Below are 17,802 nucleotides of genomic sequence, written 5' to 3' on the forward strand. Positions count from 1 at the left end.
TGTGTGTGTGTGTGTGTGTGTGTGTGTGTGTGTGTGTGTGTGTGTGTACGCGCGTGTGCAAATGTGTGTATTTCTTAACCATGAAGACTGCCTTAACCATGATCTTGGTTTTATGTCACGCTACAGGTGACCCCACCACATTATTCTGTATCTATAAAATCTTCTTTACTGTCCTGTTTGTTATGATCTGTCTATCTTAATTAGTTTGTACAGTTTTGAATTATTTATTACACTCTCTCTCACACACACTCTCTATCTCACACACACACACACACGCACACACACACAAATCTATGGGGTGAATCATTTCATCCAAGATGCTTGTTTATTTGCAGATACATTCTATTTTGTTCAAAAAACACACAATTTGTAGTCACAGTCAGTCAGTGTGACATCTTATAAATTCCAGCATTTGGAATAAAACCAGCCTGATTCTAGGTTAAAACTCTGAGACAGATTCTGAACAAAGCTTCACACTTACAAATCAGTGTCTGACCTGAGATGTCACCTTTTGTGTATTCCATGGCTTTGCCTGATTGTCATGACAGTACAGCACTGGCATTGACTTCATAACCACTTTATACCCTGTCTAACACTCTTGGCCACCTGCAGAGACTTATTATCTGCCACTGTTCTCACACCAGTTGTATGATCTTTTAATCTCTCTGCCCTTGATCTCTCCGCCTTATAAACTCCATGTCTGCGTGCCCTGCTCTCTCACTGCACCTGACAAAGGGGCTATGCTCCGAAAGCTTGTGAGATTCCTGTTGAAATAAACCTGTTGGACTATAACTTGGTGTCGTGTGACTTCTCATGCAGTTGTCTCAATACAAAGGCACAGATTGAATCATTACATAACTCTTTTAGTTAAAGCTTATTTCTTTAATATCACTCACTTAGTGTAAGCCAGTGTTAGCAGTTAAAACATATACGTAAACTGTTGTAACAAGGTGTAGAGCTGGATGAACACAGCAGGCCAAGCAGCATCATAGGAGCAGGAAGGCTGACGTTTCGGGCCGAGACCCTTCATCAGAAAAAAACTACGTAAACTGTTGTGATTTTTTTCCACCTCTGTCTCTTTGCTCAATGTGGACACACAAACACACACACACCCCCCCAAAAATTTTCATATAGATTTGTAGTATTAATTCATTCATTAATTTTGTGAAAAGCAATCAAAAATCTTTTTAGGATTGTCACAATTATTGACCAATTATACATCTAAATTTCATTTTCCATTGTGCACAGCTGCAAATTAATTTTATATTAACATTACTAGCTTAATGGCAAAATGAGAAACATCCTAGATCTGCATGGAAGATGTTCAACTCATTGTGATGGCCTGGAGTTGGAGAAATGGAAAGTAGTTTGAACTGTGTCTTAGTTGCCTTTGATTTGCTAAAAAAAAGCCCTGAATGTACCTGCTGCACAATGATTTGTAGACCAGACATTTAAATGAACAGTTTTTACCAGGAATGCCAAAGTTAGTTTGGGCCTCAGCTTTTATGACCTTGTATTTTTCGAAAATTGTGCAGTATCACTAAGAGTGCTATGAAGGCGGATGTATGACTTTTTTTTATTATTCTGAGACGATCTGCAAGTATGGTAGATCACTGGTGTCATCATGTGGAAAGCTAGGGAATTGATTAGTCTTGTAATAACTGTGATGTAGCAGCATGTACAAGGTGATTCAGTTCTGCCATCTGGTTGATTTCCTCAAAGTTAAGAGAGCAATAGATGACTCTCACAGTTGACTGCATTTTCCTACATTGAACCTATTTCATGTCCCCATTAGAATGTATGTTCAACGCATGTTTCTGTTACTAATGAAGCCTGCATGTCAATACCAAATTTTCAAGGAGTTTTCATAATAACCTTTCCAAGAATTCAAGCACTCAAGCTCTGTTCAGGACAAATGACCAAACATTGGAATAGCAAGTCCCTGCATCAACTAGAGTAGTCACTGAAATTGCTAAAGATAATCTGAACCCTGGGTTTTTCTCCCTTAGTAAACCTGGGAAGTCACTACATAGTGCTGTCACATGTTCTAACAATGGTTGCTTGCTTGTCCTTCACTACTCTACCGTTCAGAAATAAATGGAAATAGAACCCTTAATAGAGGTAAGGGCCTGGTTGTGCAGGAACCTGGAATTCAGATCCAAGGATCAGTGCTTAAAAGACTCTACTGTGCTGGCTGCTTGGAAAGCTTGTACAAGATCATTTTTAATGCACTTCCTTTGGATTTAAAAATAGTTTATACAAACTTCCATCACTGCCTCTCACCAAACTGCCTATTATTATTCTGATGCTAGCTGATGTTATTACTGGACAAGTCAGACCCTAGACTGAAATCTGGCTTGATGGATCATATTCTTTCTTTTTTGGTTTCAACATAGTGATCTTTCACCGAAACACAAACGTACCATGCTACAATTTCAGGTTTAACAATAAAACATAAATTGAAGATGTAAAAGAAATGGAGATAAAATAGAATAAGTCAAACTATTTACACATAGCACAAATATACAGATTTCAAAAAATAAGGTAAAATACAATCCTATTAATCCCAAAAGTCTTTCTTTACAGTACTCGCACTGGAGAGTATTACCTTCCATTTCACACATATAAGGCTCAATTTAGCTGTGGTATCAATGCCCCAACTTGAGAATCTTATAACCTCTTTCTGGAGCCTTCATGCAACTGAACTTAGACTTTCTCAGATTCAATTTACCCTTTCATGGTTTTGATCAAACACTCCTGGCCTGGAACTTTTAAACTAAATTCCTTACACTGAGGTAACCGCTTCCTTAATAATCCTAACCTACCTCCGTTTCTCGAGAACAATTGTTACAAACAACCAAGACTTCTGCAAAATACCCCAACCTAAAACAAAAAAAACTTATTTCTTTCCCAAATCATAAGTGTTTTCCCTAGGCCAAAATAATTTCCAAAGTCTCCTATCTGAAAGCCTAATGCGTGATACCGTTTACTTTGTTTGCACATAAACTTTACCACGATAAAGAATTTCCAATTAGCCTGCCTAAACTGTTTATCTCAGACTGTTTAAATAAAAATATTAAATAACTATGGCAGCAGAAATACCTACAAGTTAATCATTAAACCCATTCAGACACATAGAAAATTCATGTACTACTAATAGAAAATTCAAAAACCCCAAATAAATGATTTTAAAATAAATAAAAAATCACACACATCCCATACATCCCATATCACTTTCTGGAAGAATGAAGTAGTATCGTGTACAGGCATTTCCATGAGTCATCAAAAATGATCTTGATGCTACTTCTATGTTACACTAATAGTAGTAGTATGTTGGCATTTAAACATACAGTGAGTTACACAGCAACCTTATTTTACATTAGTTCATGGACATCATATCACTCAGTATCCTTTGCATGTGCAGTCTATAAAACATCCACATAAGAGTTTCTTTTCCAGGCATATTAATTATTTTCCAATTATATAGTTGGAAAATTAAGCTCCATTCAAATAATCTTAAGTCTTGAAATCCCAAAATGTTTAAAACAAAATTGCAGGGTTGGGACCCATATAACAATTTCTTGCAAGTTGTTGGTGGTGTTAATCTCAAATCAAAGAATCATAAAGTTCAGAAGAGAGCCTTCAGTCCATCGAGACTGCATGAATACAAACTACTCTAAATCTACACTAGTCCCACTTCCCAGCACTTGGCCCATAGCCTGTTATGTTATGACACATCGAGTGCTCATCCAAGCATTTTTTAAAGGTGTGAAGTTTCACAACTTAACTACCCTCCCAGGCAGTACATTTCAGATTCCCAACACCCTTTGGGTGAAAAAATAAATCTCCTCCCTGACTTTTACCTTAAAATTATGACCCCTCATTTTTGACCCTTCAACCAACGGGAACAGCTGCTTTCTATCCACCAGTCTATTCCCCTCAAATCTATACCTCTCAATCAGGTCTCCCCTCAACCTTCTCCGCTCCAAAGAAAACAACCTGAGCTTATCCAGCTCCTTTTCATAGCTGAAATGCTCCATCCCCGGCAACATCCTGGTGAGTCTCCTCTGTACTCCTTCCAGTGCAATCACATCCCTTCTATAGTGTGGTGACCAGAACTGTATGCAGTACTCTAACTGTGGCCTAACCAAAGTTTTGCACAGCTCCAACTGCTCTCATAAACTATGCCTATACTGATAATGCAACTGTCCCATATGCCTTTTTAACTTCCCTATTAGCCTGTCCTGCCATCTTCAGGGATCTGTAGACAAGCTTCCTACTGTCCTGCCATTCATTGAGTACTCCCTTGTCTTATTATTTCCTATAAAGAGCATCACCTCACACTTGTCAGGGTTAAATTCCATCTGCCACTGATCTGGTCATCTGACCCATCCGTCTATATCCTCCTGTAACCTAAGACCTCCTTCCTCACTGTCAACCACCCTGCCAATCTTTGTGTTATTCACAAATTTACTGATCATTCCCTGGCTCCTCCAGGGGAGTTCTGTTCTCTATTGTTTATATATATCATGAAAAACAAAGGACCCAGAACTGATCCTTGTGGTACGCCATTGGGCACCGGCCTCGAGTTGCATGATGCAGAGCCATCACAAGACTCAGTGTCTCCTCTTCCATTGTAGCATTTTTTTTGCTGATATGTGGTCAGTTTCTTTGAAAAGTAATTGACGGGGCAACCAATCCCCATCTTGTCACTTTGCATTCAATTAGCTCCACAATGACATCAACAGCCTGATTTAATGGCCTTGCATAATTAGGTGCAGGTAGTACCATTTCACTTGCCAGAACAGCTTTCATCTTTTCAAAGGCATTTTGATACTTGTCTTATCAATAAGTCTGCTAAGGTTCAATAACAGTGCTGAAGTTCAGAATAAACTTGAGGTAGAATCCACTCATACCAACATAACTCAAAATCGCACGTTTTAAAATCCTACAAAACCCGTACTTTCACTTCTGTAGGGGCCAGTTAGCCTTGTCCCATAGTGTAGCTCAAATAGGACACCTTTACCTTGGCAAATTCACTGTTGACCTGTCTGAAATCCAAATTGGCTTTTTGTAGCTGGTCAAACAGTTCAGTAAAATCTTATTTTTGCCCGGTTTGACTAAAATCTATTTGTTTATCTATATTAGTTAGAAATGACTAAATCCTGTGGATTCATTCATGGCAAATTGTGACAAAATAATGTCCTTTACCCTATCATTAGGCTATTCCTGACAATAAGCTGTACCCTCAGGAGTTGTGAAAGCTCCTTTGTTGAAAGTATTTCAGGTTGAGATAGATAGATCTTGGTCTCTCAGGGAATCAAGAGTATGGGGAGCAGGCAAGAAATTGGAGTTGAAACCCATGATCAGCTTTGATTTTATTGAATGGTGGAGCAGACCTGAGGGGCCTATTACTGTTCCCCAATTTCTCATGTTTCAATTGTACTTTTATCTTCACAATTGGTGTATCTAGCTCCACTTTCTTTAGTTGTGGGACCACAGAAAAGTGTTTGGAATTGGTGCTACTCACTGGGATATGCAATATTGAAAAATTGGCATGTTTCTCAACATGCCTTATGTAAATGCAGAATTATTTTGACTATGTGGAAAGCAGCCAATGAGCTAATGTTCCAAGCAACTTTCATCAACAATTGCATTGCAAACCTGGTTACCATATTTTAAATTTTACCAGCCATCAGAGCAGATTAGTCCAATTTATTTCTTTTTCTTCCTGTTTTCTGTGGAGAAGCTCGGTGGAGATTTGAAACGCTTACAAGCAAAAACTGTGATACAAAGTTTGCCTGAGCAGACTTTGTGTATATACTCAAATGAGCATGGTGTATTATTTAAATTTTTGTCGCTAAGTAATATTTATGAGATTTTTATCTTTATTTCAAGTATCGGGTTAGTATTGTTGTATGGCTTTCATCATTAATACCAACTTCCATTAAACAATTTCAAGTAATGATTAATATTTGATGGCAATTCACCTAAATGCGTGGTGTTGAGAAATTGAATCTGTCAGAATTAATTTGTTATTTCCTTGGCCCTCATGAATGTTCCTTTGAGAGAATGGTCACTTAGGGGATACATGTCTCCTTTTTGTTTTCCAGAGACATGGTCAGTCATCTAGCATCTCCTTGCATCCTTTTGCAATGTTGACTGCTGCTTGTGCAGCAAAGCATGCTACAAAACAGGGTAAGTGGGAGTAGTCACTTGCCAAGCCCTTCCTAGTTAAATTGAAGTCTGTTTTATTACATAAGTAGCAACTCTACTTTTTCTTTAATCCTCTAAATTATACCAACTTAGGAAAACTTTGATTTGCTATTATTTATTTCAGAGTTTAGGCACCGATGGTGAGACCAGAATTTATTGTCCATTTCTAGTTCCTAAAGAAGTTAGTGGTGGGCCATCTGCATGATCAGAAAGCGATTTGAATCAATTAAGTAGCTTGCTAGCTCATTCAGAGGACAGTTAAGAGTTAAAAATGCTGATGAGGCACCATTTGAGTTGTGTACACAGCAGACATGATAAAGACATTAATGAGCAAGACAAGATTCTACAAAGTTTGATAAATTCCTGGTCATTTCAAGAGACATTCAAGAGAGCATTGAATAATTATTTGGATAAATGGATATGGGGGAAAGGATGCTGGAGATTTGCATTAGGTATTGACACTCATTTAATGAGCTGGCACAGGTACGATGGGCTGAATGGCATCCTTTGCAACTGTAAAACTTCTGTGAATCTGTGATTTTACTGATACTATCTTTTTAATGCCCTATTTCTAAAACTGTCAAATTCTGGAACTGCCAGAGGTAGTGTTTGAAGTTGTGTTATCTGGGCTATTAGTCCAGTAACATAAGCAGAATGCTACCATATCTCTACAATGCTGCTGCCTGTCACATCACTTCGATGATTTTACTGTGTTGTGGTTTTGCATTTACTACCAAGGTACAAAGTGCTGTTCATGATAAAATCCCAAAAAGCAATGCAAATCCAAAAAGAGAATTAAGTCAAGAGTTGTGGCAGCTTCTACTAAATTTGGTTTTGAAAATTTTACAGATGGGCCCAATCTGTCATTTTGACTTCCACTCAATAAGCAAAGTTTTATTTAACTTGTCCATGCTAGAAACATTTTCAAACAAGCCAGTCATGTTGTGCAGGGCAACTGGGGATAGGTAATAAATTACAAATGACTTATAAAAATGTTTAAAACCAGTAACTGGGAGGAGCACCAGCACAAATATCCAAACAATGCATTTCAGTGCAATTATTTCTTGTTATTTTTAGATGTTCACTTTTCTTTTCCTAAACAGATATCAAACCTAAAGTGGGAAAAACTGCATCAAAGCAGAAATTTAAGGATCCTTCGACAGCATTTCAATCAGCTGACCAGCCTCATGATGATTGTGGTGCTATGCAGCAGAATGCAGTATGTGCATTCAATACAAAGAACTTTAAAGAAGAGTTGCAATTTTGAGGGGAGTAGCATTAGCTACCAGAGCCAGGGATTCGATGTTTTCGATGGCTGGTTGAAGGTCAGTCTCATCAGCTATTGATAACTCACCTTTGCTGACATCCCTTTAACCCTTAGTTCACGTTTATGTATAAATTAAGCGGGTCTGGCAGTAGCTGTGGAGAGAGAAACAGAATTAACGTTTCAACTCTGGTATGACTCCATTTCAGAACCTTCCTGAGTTCTGAAGAAGAGCCATACTGGACTTGAAACATTAACCCATTTCTCTCTCCACAAATGCTTCAGACCTGCTGAGTTTTTCCAGCATTTTCTGTATTTGTTAGAATACAACAGGGTTGTGCATATGGGCAAAATGTTATTTAAATATTATTATAAAAATGATCATGGAATCCCGTATTCTCTCTGCAGGACTCAAGTGGCCAGTCTGAAGAAGAAAAGCTAGACGAAAACATCAGTATCTAACTTAAGTTTGGAAGAAGTGGATGATCAATTTGCACTCATGAATGAAAACAGCGTCATATTTGACAAAGGATTGAAACAGTCCCTGTGCTCAAGAATTTATCATTGCAACTAAAATTTGCAACACAAGTAGTTTTAATAATATGCAAGCTTTTTGTCGTCTATGTCTCATATGGCATAATACAATATATTTCTAAAATTGTTTGACTGAAAAATTGACTGAGTTTGCAACATCAAATATTGTGGAAAACTGAGCATCTGTAATTTCAAATTCTATTGTTAATTAAAAGTAGGATTGATGAGGAAGTGTGTTAATGTGAAATATAGAGATATGTAATCGACATGCAAAATGGTCGTGGGGTTATATGATGGATATGCAAGACGGAGAAATATAATGGGATTCACAAGATGGGGATTATGTAATGAGATTTATAAGAAGGTGTGTTGTATGGATATGCAAAGTCGGGACAGTGCAATGGGTAGTTAATATGTAAGAAAAACAGAAATTGCTGAAAACGTTCAGCGGATCTGGCAGCATCTGTGGAGAGAAATCAGAGTTAATGCTTTGGGTCAAGTAACCCTTCCTCAGAACTGACTGTCCTAAAAATGTTAACTTTTTTTTCTCTCCACAGGTGCTACCAGACCTGCTGAGCATTTACAGCATTTTCTGTTTGAATTTCGGATTTCCACTCTCTGTAGTACTTTGCTTTCCTTTTTCTTGCTTTAGTTTGGCTTCACATTGATCACTCTTACCTTCCACTCATGATATTTTGCAAGGGGGGAGTCCAGTCAGCAAGTTATCTTTCTGAGGAATATTTCTCATATGAATGAAAATATCTGCTGAAGATCAAAAATGAACAGGAGCTGAAGTTTGTTCAGGATGTTAATAATTTTGATGGTGTAAATTTGTAGTCCTTAATGGACTCAAGTGTAAGAACAAAATTAACTCTGAACCAATTAAATCTGTGTCATTGTCCTATAGTTTCTGTCGCTGTAGTTCTGATGCTTTACTTGTGTCAATTGTGTCAATTCTTGGGTCTATTCTTGTGGAAAGTTGGTTTTAAGATCAGCTATAATATAAATGAATTGGGATAGAGAATCAAGAGCTGAATGTCCATATGCCGAGGAGGCCAATATAAGACCTAAATTTTACATTTCAATGGGATAGAAAAGTGGCAGTGTTTTGATTATCCTCCAATGTTACTCTTTTCCAATCCTGAGAATTGCTGTCAACAGCTCAAAAGGCTACTGCAGTTCCAGGTTATTCAATGTCACAAAGGAAAAATTAGTGTAAAATGGGATAATTACAATAAAAATCATGGTCTAATTTTTAAAATAGCTGCCAACCACTCAAATATTCTTAACAGTTCATGAAATGGTTCTTTCCTTGGTATCATTTTAAAGTTGCCATCTTTTGTCCATGTAAACTCTGAATGCATAGGTAAGGTAAGAATCCAGAGTCCTGCAATGATCAATGGCAAGTGCCCAGGTCCAGCAAGATTTGACTTCATACTTCTTTATCATAGAAAGCCAACAGTGGGCAAAGAGGTCTTTGGCCCATTGAGTCTGCACTGACCCACTGAAGAGCATCCCACCCCAACTCAGCCGCCACTTCGTCCTCTAACCCCACATGTACCATGGTTAATCCACTTAACCTGCATAATTCCTGGACACTATTGGCAAATTAGTATGGCCAATTCACCTAACCTGCACATCTTTGAACTTTGGGAGGAAACTGGAGCACCCAGAGGGGACCCACACAAACTCAGAGAGTGTATAAGTTCCACAGTCACCCAAGGCTGGAATTGAACCTGGTTCCCTGGCATTGTGAGGCAGCAGTGCTAACCACAGTGCCAACCCACAATCTAGGACCTCGAGCTGCAATCAAACACCATGAACCTGATGTGTTGTTTTAATTACAGTTTGATTTGCGCAAAGTTAGTGGGCACAGGAGGCGAGATGAGAACTGAGAAGCATCCACCTTGTACGTTACACATTGTGAAATGTTTTTTAAAAGTGTGAAAAAGGCTTGCCAAGCATTTATTGCATAAGGGCACTGCCTCTTTGAAGCAAATTAAAGTATGATTGAATGCCTTCATTCAAAATAGACAGGACTAACTCCCAGTTGTCACACATTGGTGATTCAGAATTCCTTTTGTCCAAGAGATTAATGTACTGTTGTATGTAAGCCAAAACAAAAAAGCTTATTTTGACAGAATTGATAAAACAAAGCTGCACAAAATTGTGATACTGGATTTTCCATAATGATGAATCAGGAATTATTTTCTTGTTCTGAGAACAGACTGCACTGGTTGTACAAAAGAAAGGTTTTATACTAACAATGGACCAACATTACATTTCTTTTTGATGGAGTTGTATAAAAGGGCCCAGTGCGTTACTGCAAATGAAGTCTCGGAAACGGAAATTTTGAGATCCACGCAAATTAGACAGAATGGGAAAGGTAAAATTAATTTACATTAATTTAAATATTAATTTAAATTAATATCTTGAATGTGTGCAGTCTTAGCTAAAGCATACTTATTTTTGCAGGTTACCTTTTACGAGGACAGGAACTTCCAGGGTCGGCACTATGAATGCAGCAATGACTGTGCCGACCTGTCCCCTTACATCAGCCGCTGTAACTCCATCCGTGTTGACAGTGACTGCTGGGTGGTGTATGAGAGACCCAATTACATGGGATATCAGTATGTTTTGACCAAGGGAGAATACCCTGACTACCAGCGTTGGATGGGATTCAATGACAACATCAGGTCATGTCGCACTTACTCATATGTAAGTTTCAATTTCTTGAATAATTTTGTAACTTTCTCCATTTCTGAATTTTCACTCTTTTCTCTTGATCTGTTGGTATCTTACTATTTCAGATGTAGCGTGCCCTGTAATGTGGTTACAAAACACCGAAGGAATTGCATAGCTACCAGAACCGTTTAACCCCTAAGTCTGTTCTATCATACAATAAATTAATGTCTGGCCTGTAATCTAACTTCATATCCTTTGAACTAACATACTTAAATGTTGTTGTATGACAAAAATCTATCAGGCTCGGATTTAAAATTAACAATTGATCAATCAACTGCAGTTCGTGGAGGGGAGTTATAACCTCCTGCAGCACTTCATTCATAGAAATCTTAATGACTTCCATCCTTGAAACATCTGGTTCTAATTTTTGGCTTGTGTCCCCTAGCACCGGACTCCCTAATCAGCAGAAATAATTTCTCTGCATCTACCCTTACTAGCTAGGAAACATTGATTAACACTCCTTAACCCTTTTAATTGCAGGGAATAAAAATAAACTTATTTGTACAATCTTTCTTCAAAATTTAACCCTTGGAGTCCAGGTGTTATTTTGTAGATTTTGATAAACACTCCCACGAAGACCAGGATATGATTCCAAAGCTAATACTGCCCAGAACTGCTCATAATACCTCAGGCATGGCCCACCCAGAGCTTTGCATAGCTGAAGCATAACTTCTACCTGCATGTATTCTCATTGCATTTTGTGCCTGTTGATCACATTGTATTGATCTTTGTACTTGGACTTCCAAGTCTCTTTTAGCTTCCACTCTCACTAGCATTTTGCCACTCAGAAAGGACTCAATTTTATCCTTGTTTGGTCAAAAATTGAAAGCCTTAATTTTCTTGACAATGAAATCAATTTGCCACTGTTTAATTCATTAATATCTCTTTTTAATTTAATGTTGACTCTCTTGTCCTACCTGGAGCTGAAACGATTGCAGCACAAGTGAAAGGTCATTAATTGATCACTTAAGAGCCTCAGTTGGTGGTGATTTGGTAAGGTGAGGCTAGAACTTTCCCACCCAGAACTTAATTTAGGCATAGGATACTCTGGTCTGCTTACATCCCACCAATTAAAGTTCACTCCCCAACTCCAGGTCTGTCACTTCCAAAGAAGGAAGGCGTAGATTAAGAGAAACAGGAGAAGCATGAAGAAAATAAACATTTTGAATGTGATATTTTGAAAATCTCCTAGAATTTATTATCTTGAGCAATGAAATTGAACCAATTAAACTGATCTCTTGCTGGCCCAGTCTGTGCCCTGAGGCATTACATTAACAATTATCAGACATTGTTAAAAACGTATTGTTTTTGAGTTCCACTTCTCACATTATGCAGTGAGTTTAATGAAAAATTAGACAATTGAGTAGAATAAATCCATCAGTAACTTCTAAAGGCTCACAGCTAATGGCCTAGCTCTTAATCTCGAGAATATGCTGCCTGCTTTGTGCAATGAAAATGGAGTGTGCTATTAACATACTGTTATTTTGAAAAAAAGATTCAAAACGTTGTTTTCGGCAGGTTTTATCTCTGTCATATTTGCACATTGTTTAACTTATGTTAGTATTTTTGGCAGCAATTTGCATTGGTTTGATGATTTTCTCAATCCTGTAGTCCAGCGATGGTGCCTACAGAATGAAGATTTTCGAGAGGTCTGACTTTGCAGGACAGATGATGGAATTCACAGATGACTGTCCATCTGTCTATGATCGTTTCCGTTACCGTGACATCCACTCCTGCCATGTGATGGACGGTTACTGGATCTTCTATGAACATCCCAACTACAGAGGGCGACAGTACTTCATGAGACCCGGTGAATATAAAAAATTTGGTGACTGGGGAGCAACTTGCCCAACAATTGGATCTTTCCGCCGTGTAATGGATTTCTAAATATTTTAAAAAGCTCAATGCTGGTTCAGAAATAAACACAGCTTTGACTGCCACAACTATGAGTCTTCCATTCATCTTTATTAAGTAATGCAAATATTTCTCAATATTTTAAACTTTAAATTTTGTATTTAAACAGCATTCCATTTCTGCTACATTGAATCATGACCGGGTGGCAGTCTTGTTTATTACGATGTGGAGATGCCGGTGTTGGACTGAGATGGACAAAGTCGGAAGTTACACGCCACCAGGTTATAGTCCAACAGGTTTATTCAAAATCACAAGCCTTCGGAGTGCTGCTCCTTTGTCAGGTGAAGAGCTCTGCTATTTCACTTGATGAAGGAGTAGCGCTCCAAAAGCTTGTGATTTCAAATAAACCTGTTGGACTGTAGGTTATGTTTGGTTTGTTAAACCAGTATGGCATTAGACTGCCTCCAGACAGCTTGACAGCTCTGATACCTGTTTGAAATTCCAGTCAGCTCCTGAAAATTTGTCTGAGTAGGCCTTTAAAGGACTTTAACTGGCCTATCCCTGCCATTTGCCAATTCGGTTGATAGAATTGCAGCTTCAGTGCTGTATATAGGATGCTCCTCTGTCTTTAGATCGAAGATACATTTGGAATCGATGGATAGCCCTGAAATCAGGCTCTGGAATAATATTATGCACACAATTAAAGTAATGCTAGCAATGCATGAGCTTACTTATGATGCTTACTAGTTACAGCGATCATGGTGAGGGTTTCAGTGCCCAATAGCTGCAGCCCTCAGCAGGAGATCCAAGTTTTTGCAAGGCTAGCATCACTTGAAGATAGCTTGTACTAAATAAAACCAGCAGGAGAAGGTATCGGTGTCGGAGAATTTAGAGACCAGAAAAGCCCACCAGACCAAGCAGCATGGCCCAGGCTTCCTTGAAGCAGGCCCAGAGGCTTTGACGCAGAAAGAAGTGTACAGGAGGAGAGAAGACATTTTCTCACTGAGGGCCAGGAGACCCTGCTGAAATTTACTGAGAAAGGTTGTGAGTGCAGGCAGTCATTGCAGTCAATGACAGTAGGATAGCACCATGGACCTGAATGCAGTGTGGAAAGAGATTTAATAGCCTCACACGAGTTATAAAAAACATAAGGGGAAGTAAGAAAACAAAGAAAATGTCTGCTCAACTAGGAGACAACATCTGCAGCGCTGTTCTTTTTCCTTCCTCTTCTAAATTTTCATTCCATCTGGATGGCACTCTCTGACATTTTCATTGTAAACAGCCAGCTAATGAGAAGCATTGGTGATCTCAACTTCTCTGCATTCCTCACTCGCTCTTAATTATCTTCCCCTGAATCTGCAGCTCTTCATTATCTCAGGTCCAAATCTATCATTATTATCAATTCTGCACAGCCTTTTTCTACCTCAGTCCCAAGATTCACAAACAGGACCTGTTTGTCCTGGTAGACATATTGTTTCCAACTCTTCCTGCCAGATTACAGATTTCTTTCTTTTGCCAACTCCTTTTTGGCCCCTTATTAAGTCTCTCCTGATCTAGATGCATGACATTCTCCCACTTTAACAGTATCCCATTCCTTGGCCCTAACCATCTCTTTTTTATGACGAATGTGCAATTTGGAGCCCTAACCTAACCTAAACCTACACCATTCAGACAAACTGAGGGCTCCTTGCTTCTTTCTTGAATAGAAGCCCAGCTAGACTCCATTCCTCACCACCTTTCTCTGCCTGGTTAAACACATTTTCACATTAAAACTATCAGCCAGTTAGCCTATTACCTATCATTGGGAAAATGGTAGAATCCATTATTCAGAAGGTAGAAACAGAACATTTAGAAAGTCATGATACAATTGGGCAAAGTTAAATCAGTTGATGAAAAGCATATTGTGTTTGACAATTTCACTAGAATTGTTTGAGGATGCGGAAAGTTTGGACACATTGTCTGTGTATCCATTGGAGTTTAGCTGAATGACCAGTGATCATCCTGAAATGTACAAGATCTTGAGGGTCACTGCGAGGACATGTTTCTTGTTATGGTATAGGCTTGAACCAGGAGACACAGTTAAGGGATTTCAGGCTTAAAATGAACATAAGGAAGTTTTTAAGATGAAGATAAGGAAGAATGTAACGCAGTTTTCAATGAGAGGACAGAAGTGAATTATCAAGACCAAACCTTGCTTTTAATTAATTGTCATTAAACTAGTTATAGAGATAATCAAAAAAGCCTCATTGAGGCAGTTTTGGATTTTCAATTGGCAGGGGGAGGGAAGAGTGTCTGGAGTACAGCAGGGTTAACCTGGCATTCAGAGAGCAGGGAGCATCAGAGCTAATGGAGATCCTGAACAACTCATTTCAAAGATGGGCAACCAATGTTCAGCTGCTGAACCAGTGGCATAGAGTCACTTTGCTATTATGGGGAATTTCACTTTTCTGATTAATGAGGAGTTTTTGAGATGGACATTATGCTGTTGGCATCACTTATGCAGGATAGGTTGGATGAGGTACACAATCTACCACTGATGAATTCTCTCGTGTCATCGAGTCATCAGTTATACCCATGTAACCATCAAAGTGCAGGTGGCATCTACTCCTTGCATCAATGTACCATCAGCAATGCTGAGCGCCTGATATCAAAGTCTCACTCTCTCTGTGTATGTCAGCATGCTGCTTCTGCATTCACTCAGAGTGGTGCAACACAAAGTTCTCTAGGAGGATGGCCACTCTCAATGGAAGAGCTCATGCACTCAGACTTCCGAGCCATAATGAGGCACATATGCTACACAGGCTCTTCCATTGGCTGCCCATAGCTTCACAGTGCTTCAAGGAACTGCAAGAATCAGGATCTCATCGGCTTTTGATTCTCCACAAAGACACCTCTTGCCTGTGAAACCAATGAGCTAGTATTGATGCCTTGCAGAGCTTGGTCATGTCTGTTCTTCTCCGGTTGTCACACTCCACTCCGTTTGCTCACAGCCAGTAGGCTGCTCACCCTTTGCTCTCCATTCTGAACTAGATTTTGATGTGAGTATGCCTGTATCAGTGCTCAAGCAGAGGCAGGATGTGAAGGTGCATTGTGGATTGTCCCCTTACTGAAGCGGCTGGCGACACCTACACTGTTTGAGTCTGAGGATTGCCAATGTCAGCTCCAATAGGAAAAGCAAGAAGTGCACAATGTTGATAGAGCACAAACAACTTCGCAGTTGCAAAAGCATGACAGATAACAGTGGTTGATAAGTCAGAGGTGTTTTCTCCATGGAATAAACCATTTGACTCCTTGAACTTGTATCACCATTCAACATGATCATTGCTGATCCTGGACTTCAACTCCACTTGTCCTCTCACATCCAATACCCCTGATTTCCTGAGAGATCAAAATCTGTCTATTCCAGTCTCAAATATATTCACAGATGGATCATCTGCAGCCTCAGCCTTTTATAATATATTTTACTGACTTTGAAGAAGTAGCAGAGAGTAATGTACCCAAATGTGCTGCTGATGACAAAGACACTGGTGAGACTGTAATAGCAAAAGCAGATGCTGGAAATCTGTAAATAAAAGCAGAAAGTGCTGGAGAAACTCAGACTCTATTTGTATCTTCACAGATGCTGCCAGAACTGTTGAGTTTCTCTAACACCTTCTGCTTTTATAAGTTTTCCTGTCTCCACTTCTAGGGAACCTATGTTTAGCTCCTTGCTTCCTTTTGATACCATAACAATGAAACATCTCAAAATCTGTTTTCGTATTTCTAGCTAGTTTGCTCTCCTATTCAATTGTTCACTTAACAACCTTTTGGTGACCCTTTGCAAGTTTCTAAAATAAAAACTCTCAATTCACAGATTTTTCTTTGTAGCGTTATAAACTTCTTTTATTTTAATGTTATTCTTTGTTTTCTGAGTGAAGAACAGATGACTTTTTTTGCCAAGTCTTTGCTTTCAATTGAATATATTTTTTGTTGAGCACTTTGAATTGTATCTTGAAATGATTCCCACTGTTCATTTACTACCATTCCTTTCAGTCTATTTATTTTTCTCCAAATAACCTGAGTCAATTCTCCCATCATACCTTGGCACTTGTCTTTAAGGTTAAGATTTTTGTTTGCAAGTGGAATTTGTCATTTTCAAGCTTGGCTCGGAACCCAACAGTATCATGTTAACTTTTTTTTAGTGAATGTTTTACTTTGACATTACCTTGCTTCATTACAGACTATCAGATTTAAGATAACTGTATCCATAGTTGGTTTCACAATGTATTACTCCAGCAAACTTTTTGCAAAAGCATTCTGCAAACTTATCTTTCAGACCACTTTTGTTGGTTTGATTGTCTCAGCCAATATGATTGTCTTCATAATCTTATGAAGATTAAAGTCCCCTAGAAATATTGCCTTTTTTAGAGGCTCCAATGCTTTCTCATTTTCTGCTTTGCCCACCATCATGATATTGTGCCTATAAGCTACTCCCATTCGTGTTTTCTGACTCTTTCTATTATTGGTTTTCAACTAAGTTTCTTTGGATTCAATACTGATTTACATCATGATCTTCTGAGGCCAGTTTCTTTCTCATAAATCCTATAATGTCATCCTTCATATTCACACCTACCTATTTGTCATTCTTTCTGTCTTTCAGAAAGATTGTGGATACTGGAATAGTTATTTCCTAACTTTGATCACTTTGCAAACATGTCTATATAATGACACTTAAACAAAGCCTATTACTTCTATTTATGCCATTAACTCATCTTTCTTCTTGGAGATGCTTCGTGCAATCAGATAAAGAACCTTAGGATATTATTTTTCTTACTTCTATTTCCTTCAATGATTTTATTCACTGATGCACACTTAATGTTAAACATTGTCCATTTGTGTTCCATCCTGCTTTTAACTACACTGTTCTATCGCCATGGCAGTTCTTTATTGATTTATAAGTCTCCCTTCAATTGAAACTCATTACTCCCATAGCACACTTTGATCTATGTATTTAATTCTGTAATCTGCTTGACCCTATGCCAATTGGCCTGTGCCTTAGGCAAAAAATCCATAGTTGGTTGCCTTTGATATTCTGTGTTTTAATTTGTATACTAACTCTCTCAATAGAACATCATTCCTGGTTCTATCTATGTCATTGGTTTTTATATGGACTATGACAATTGAAACCATCATCTCAAGTCCAAGTTCCT

At 38.5% G+C, this 17,802-nt stretch overlaps 2 protein-coding genes across 2 annotated transcripts in view; both read left to right on the forward strand.

Moving 5' to 3' along the window:
* Positions 1 to 7,483, forward strand: part of LOC109916099 (uncharacterized protein C2orf80) — a 22,558-nt gene extending 15,075 nt beyond the window's left edge. The window contains exons 6-7 of the mRNA XM_020515808.2: positions 6,114 to 6,198; positions 7,320 to 7,483. Of these exons, the coding sequence (XP_020371397.2) occupies positions 6,114 to 6,198; positions 7,320 to 7,483 (249 nt within the window). The remainder of the gene's footprint in view (positions 1 to 6,113; positions 6,199 to 7,319) is intronic.
* A 2,867-nt stretch (positions 7,484 to 10,350) lies between these two features.
* Positions 10,351 to 12,646, forward strand: LOC109916101 (gamma-crystallin M2-like). Its single transcript, XM_020515809.2, has 3 exons — positions 10,351 to 10,400; positions 10,490 to 10,732; positions 12,371 to 12,646. Exons 1-3 carry the CDS (start codon positions 10,392 to 10,394, stop codon positions 12,644 to 12,646), a joined length of 528 nt encoding a protein of 175 aa, XP_020371398.1. The 5' UTR covers positions 10,351 to 10,391.
* Positions 12,647 to 17,802: the final 5,156 nt, after the last annotated feature.

The sequence above is a fragment of the Rhincodon typus genome, chromosome 7 (assembly GCF_021869965.1).
Source record: "Rhincodon typus isolate 14 chromosome 7, sRhiTyp1.1, whole genome shotgun sequence".
Classification (NCBI taxonomy): Eukaryota; Metazoa; Chordata; class Chondrichthyes; order Orectolobiformes; family Rhincodontidae; genus Rhincodon; species Rhincodon typus.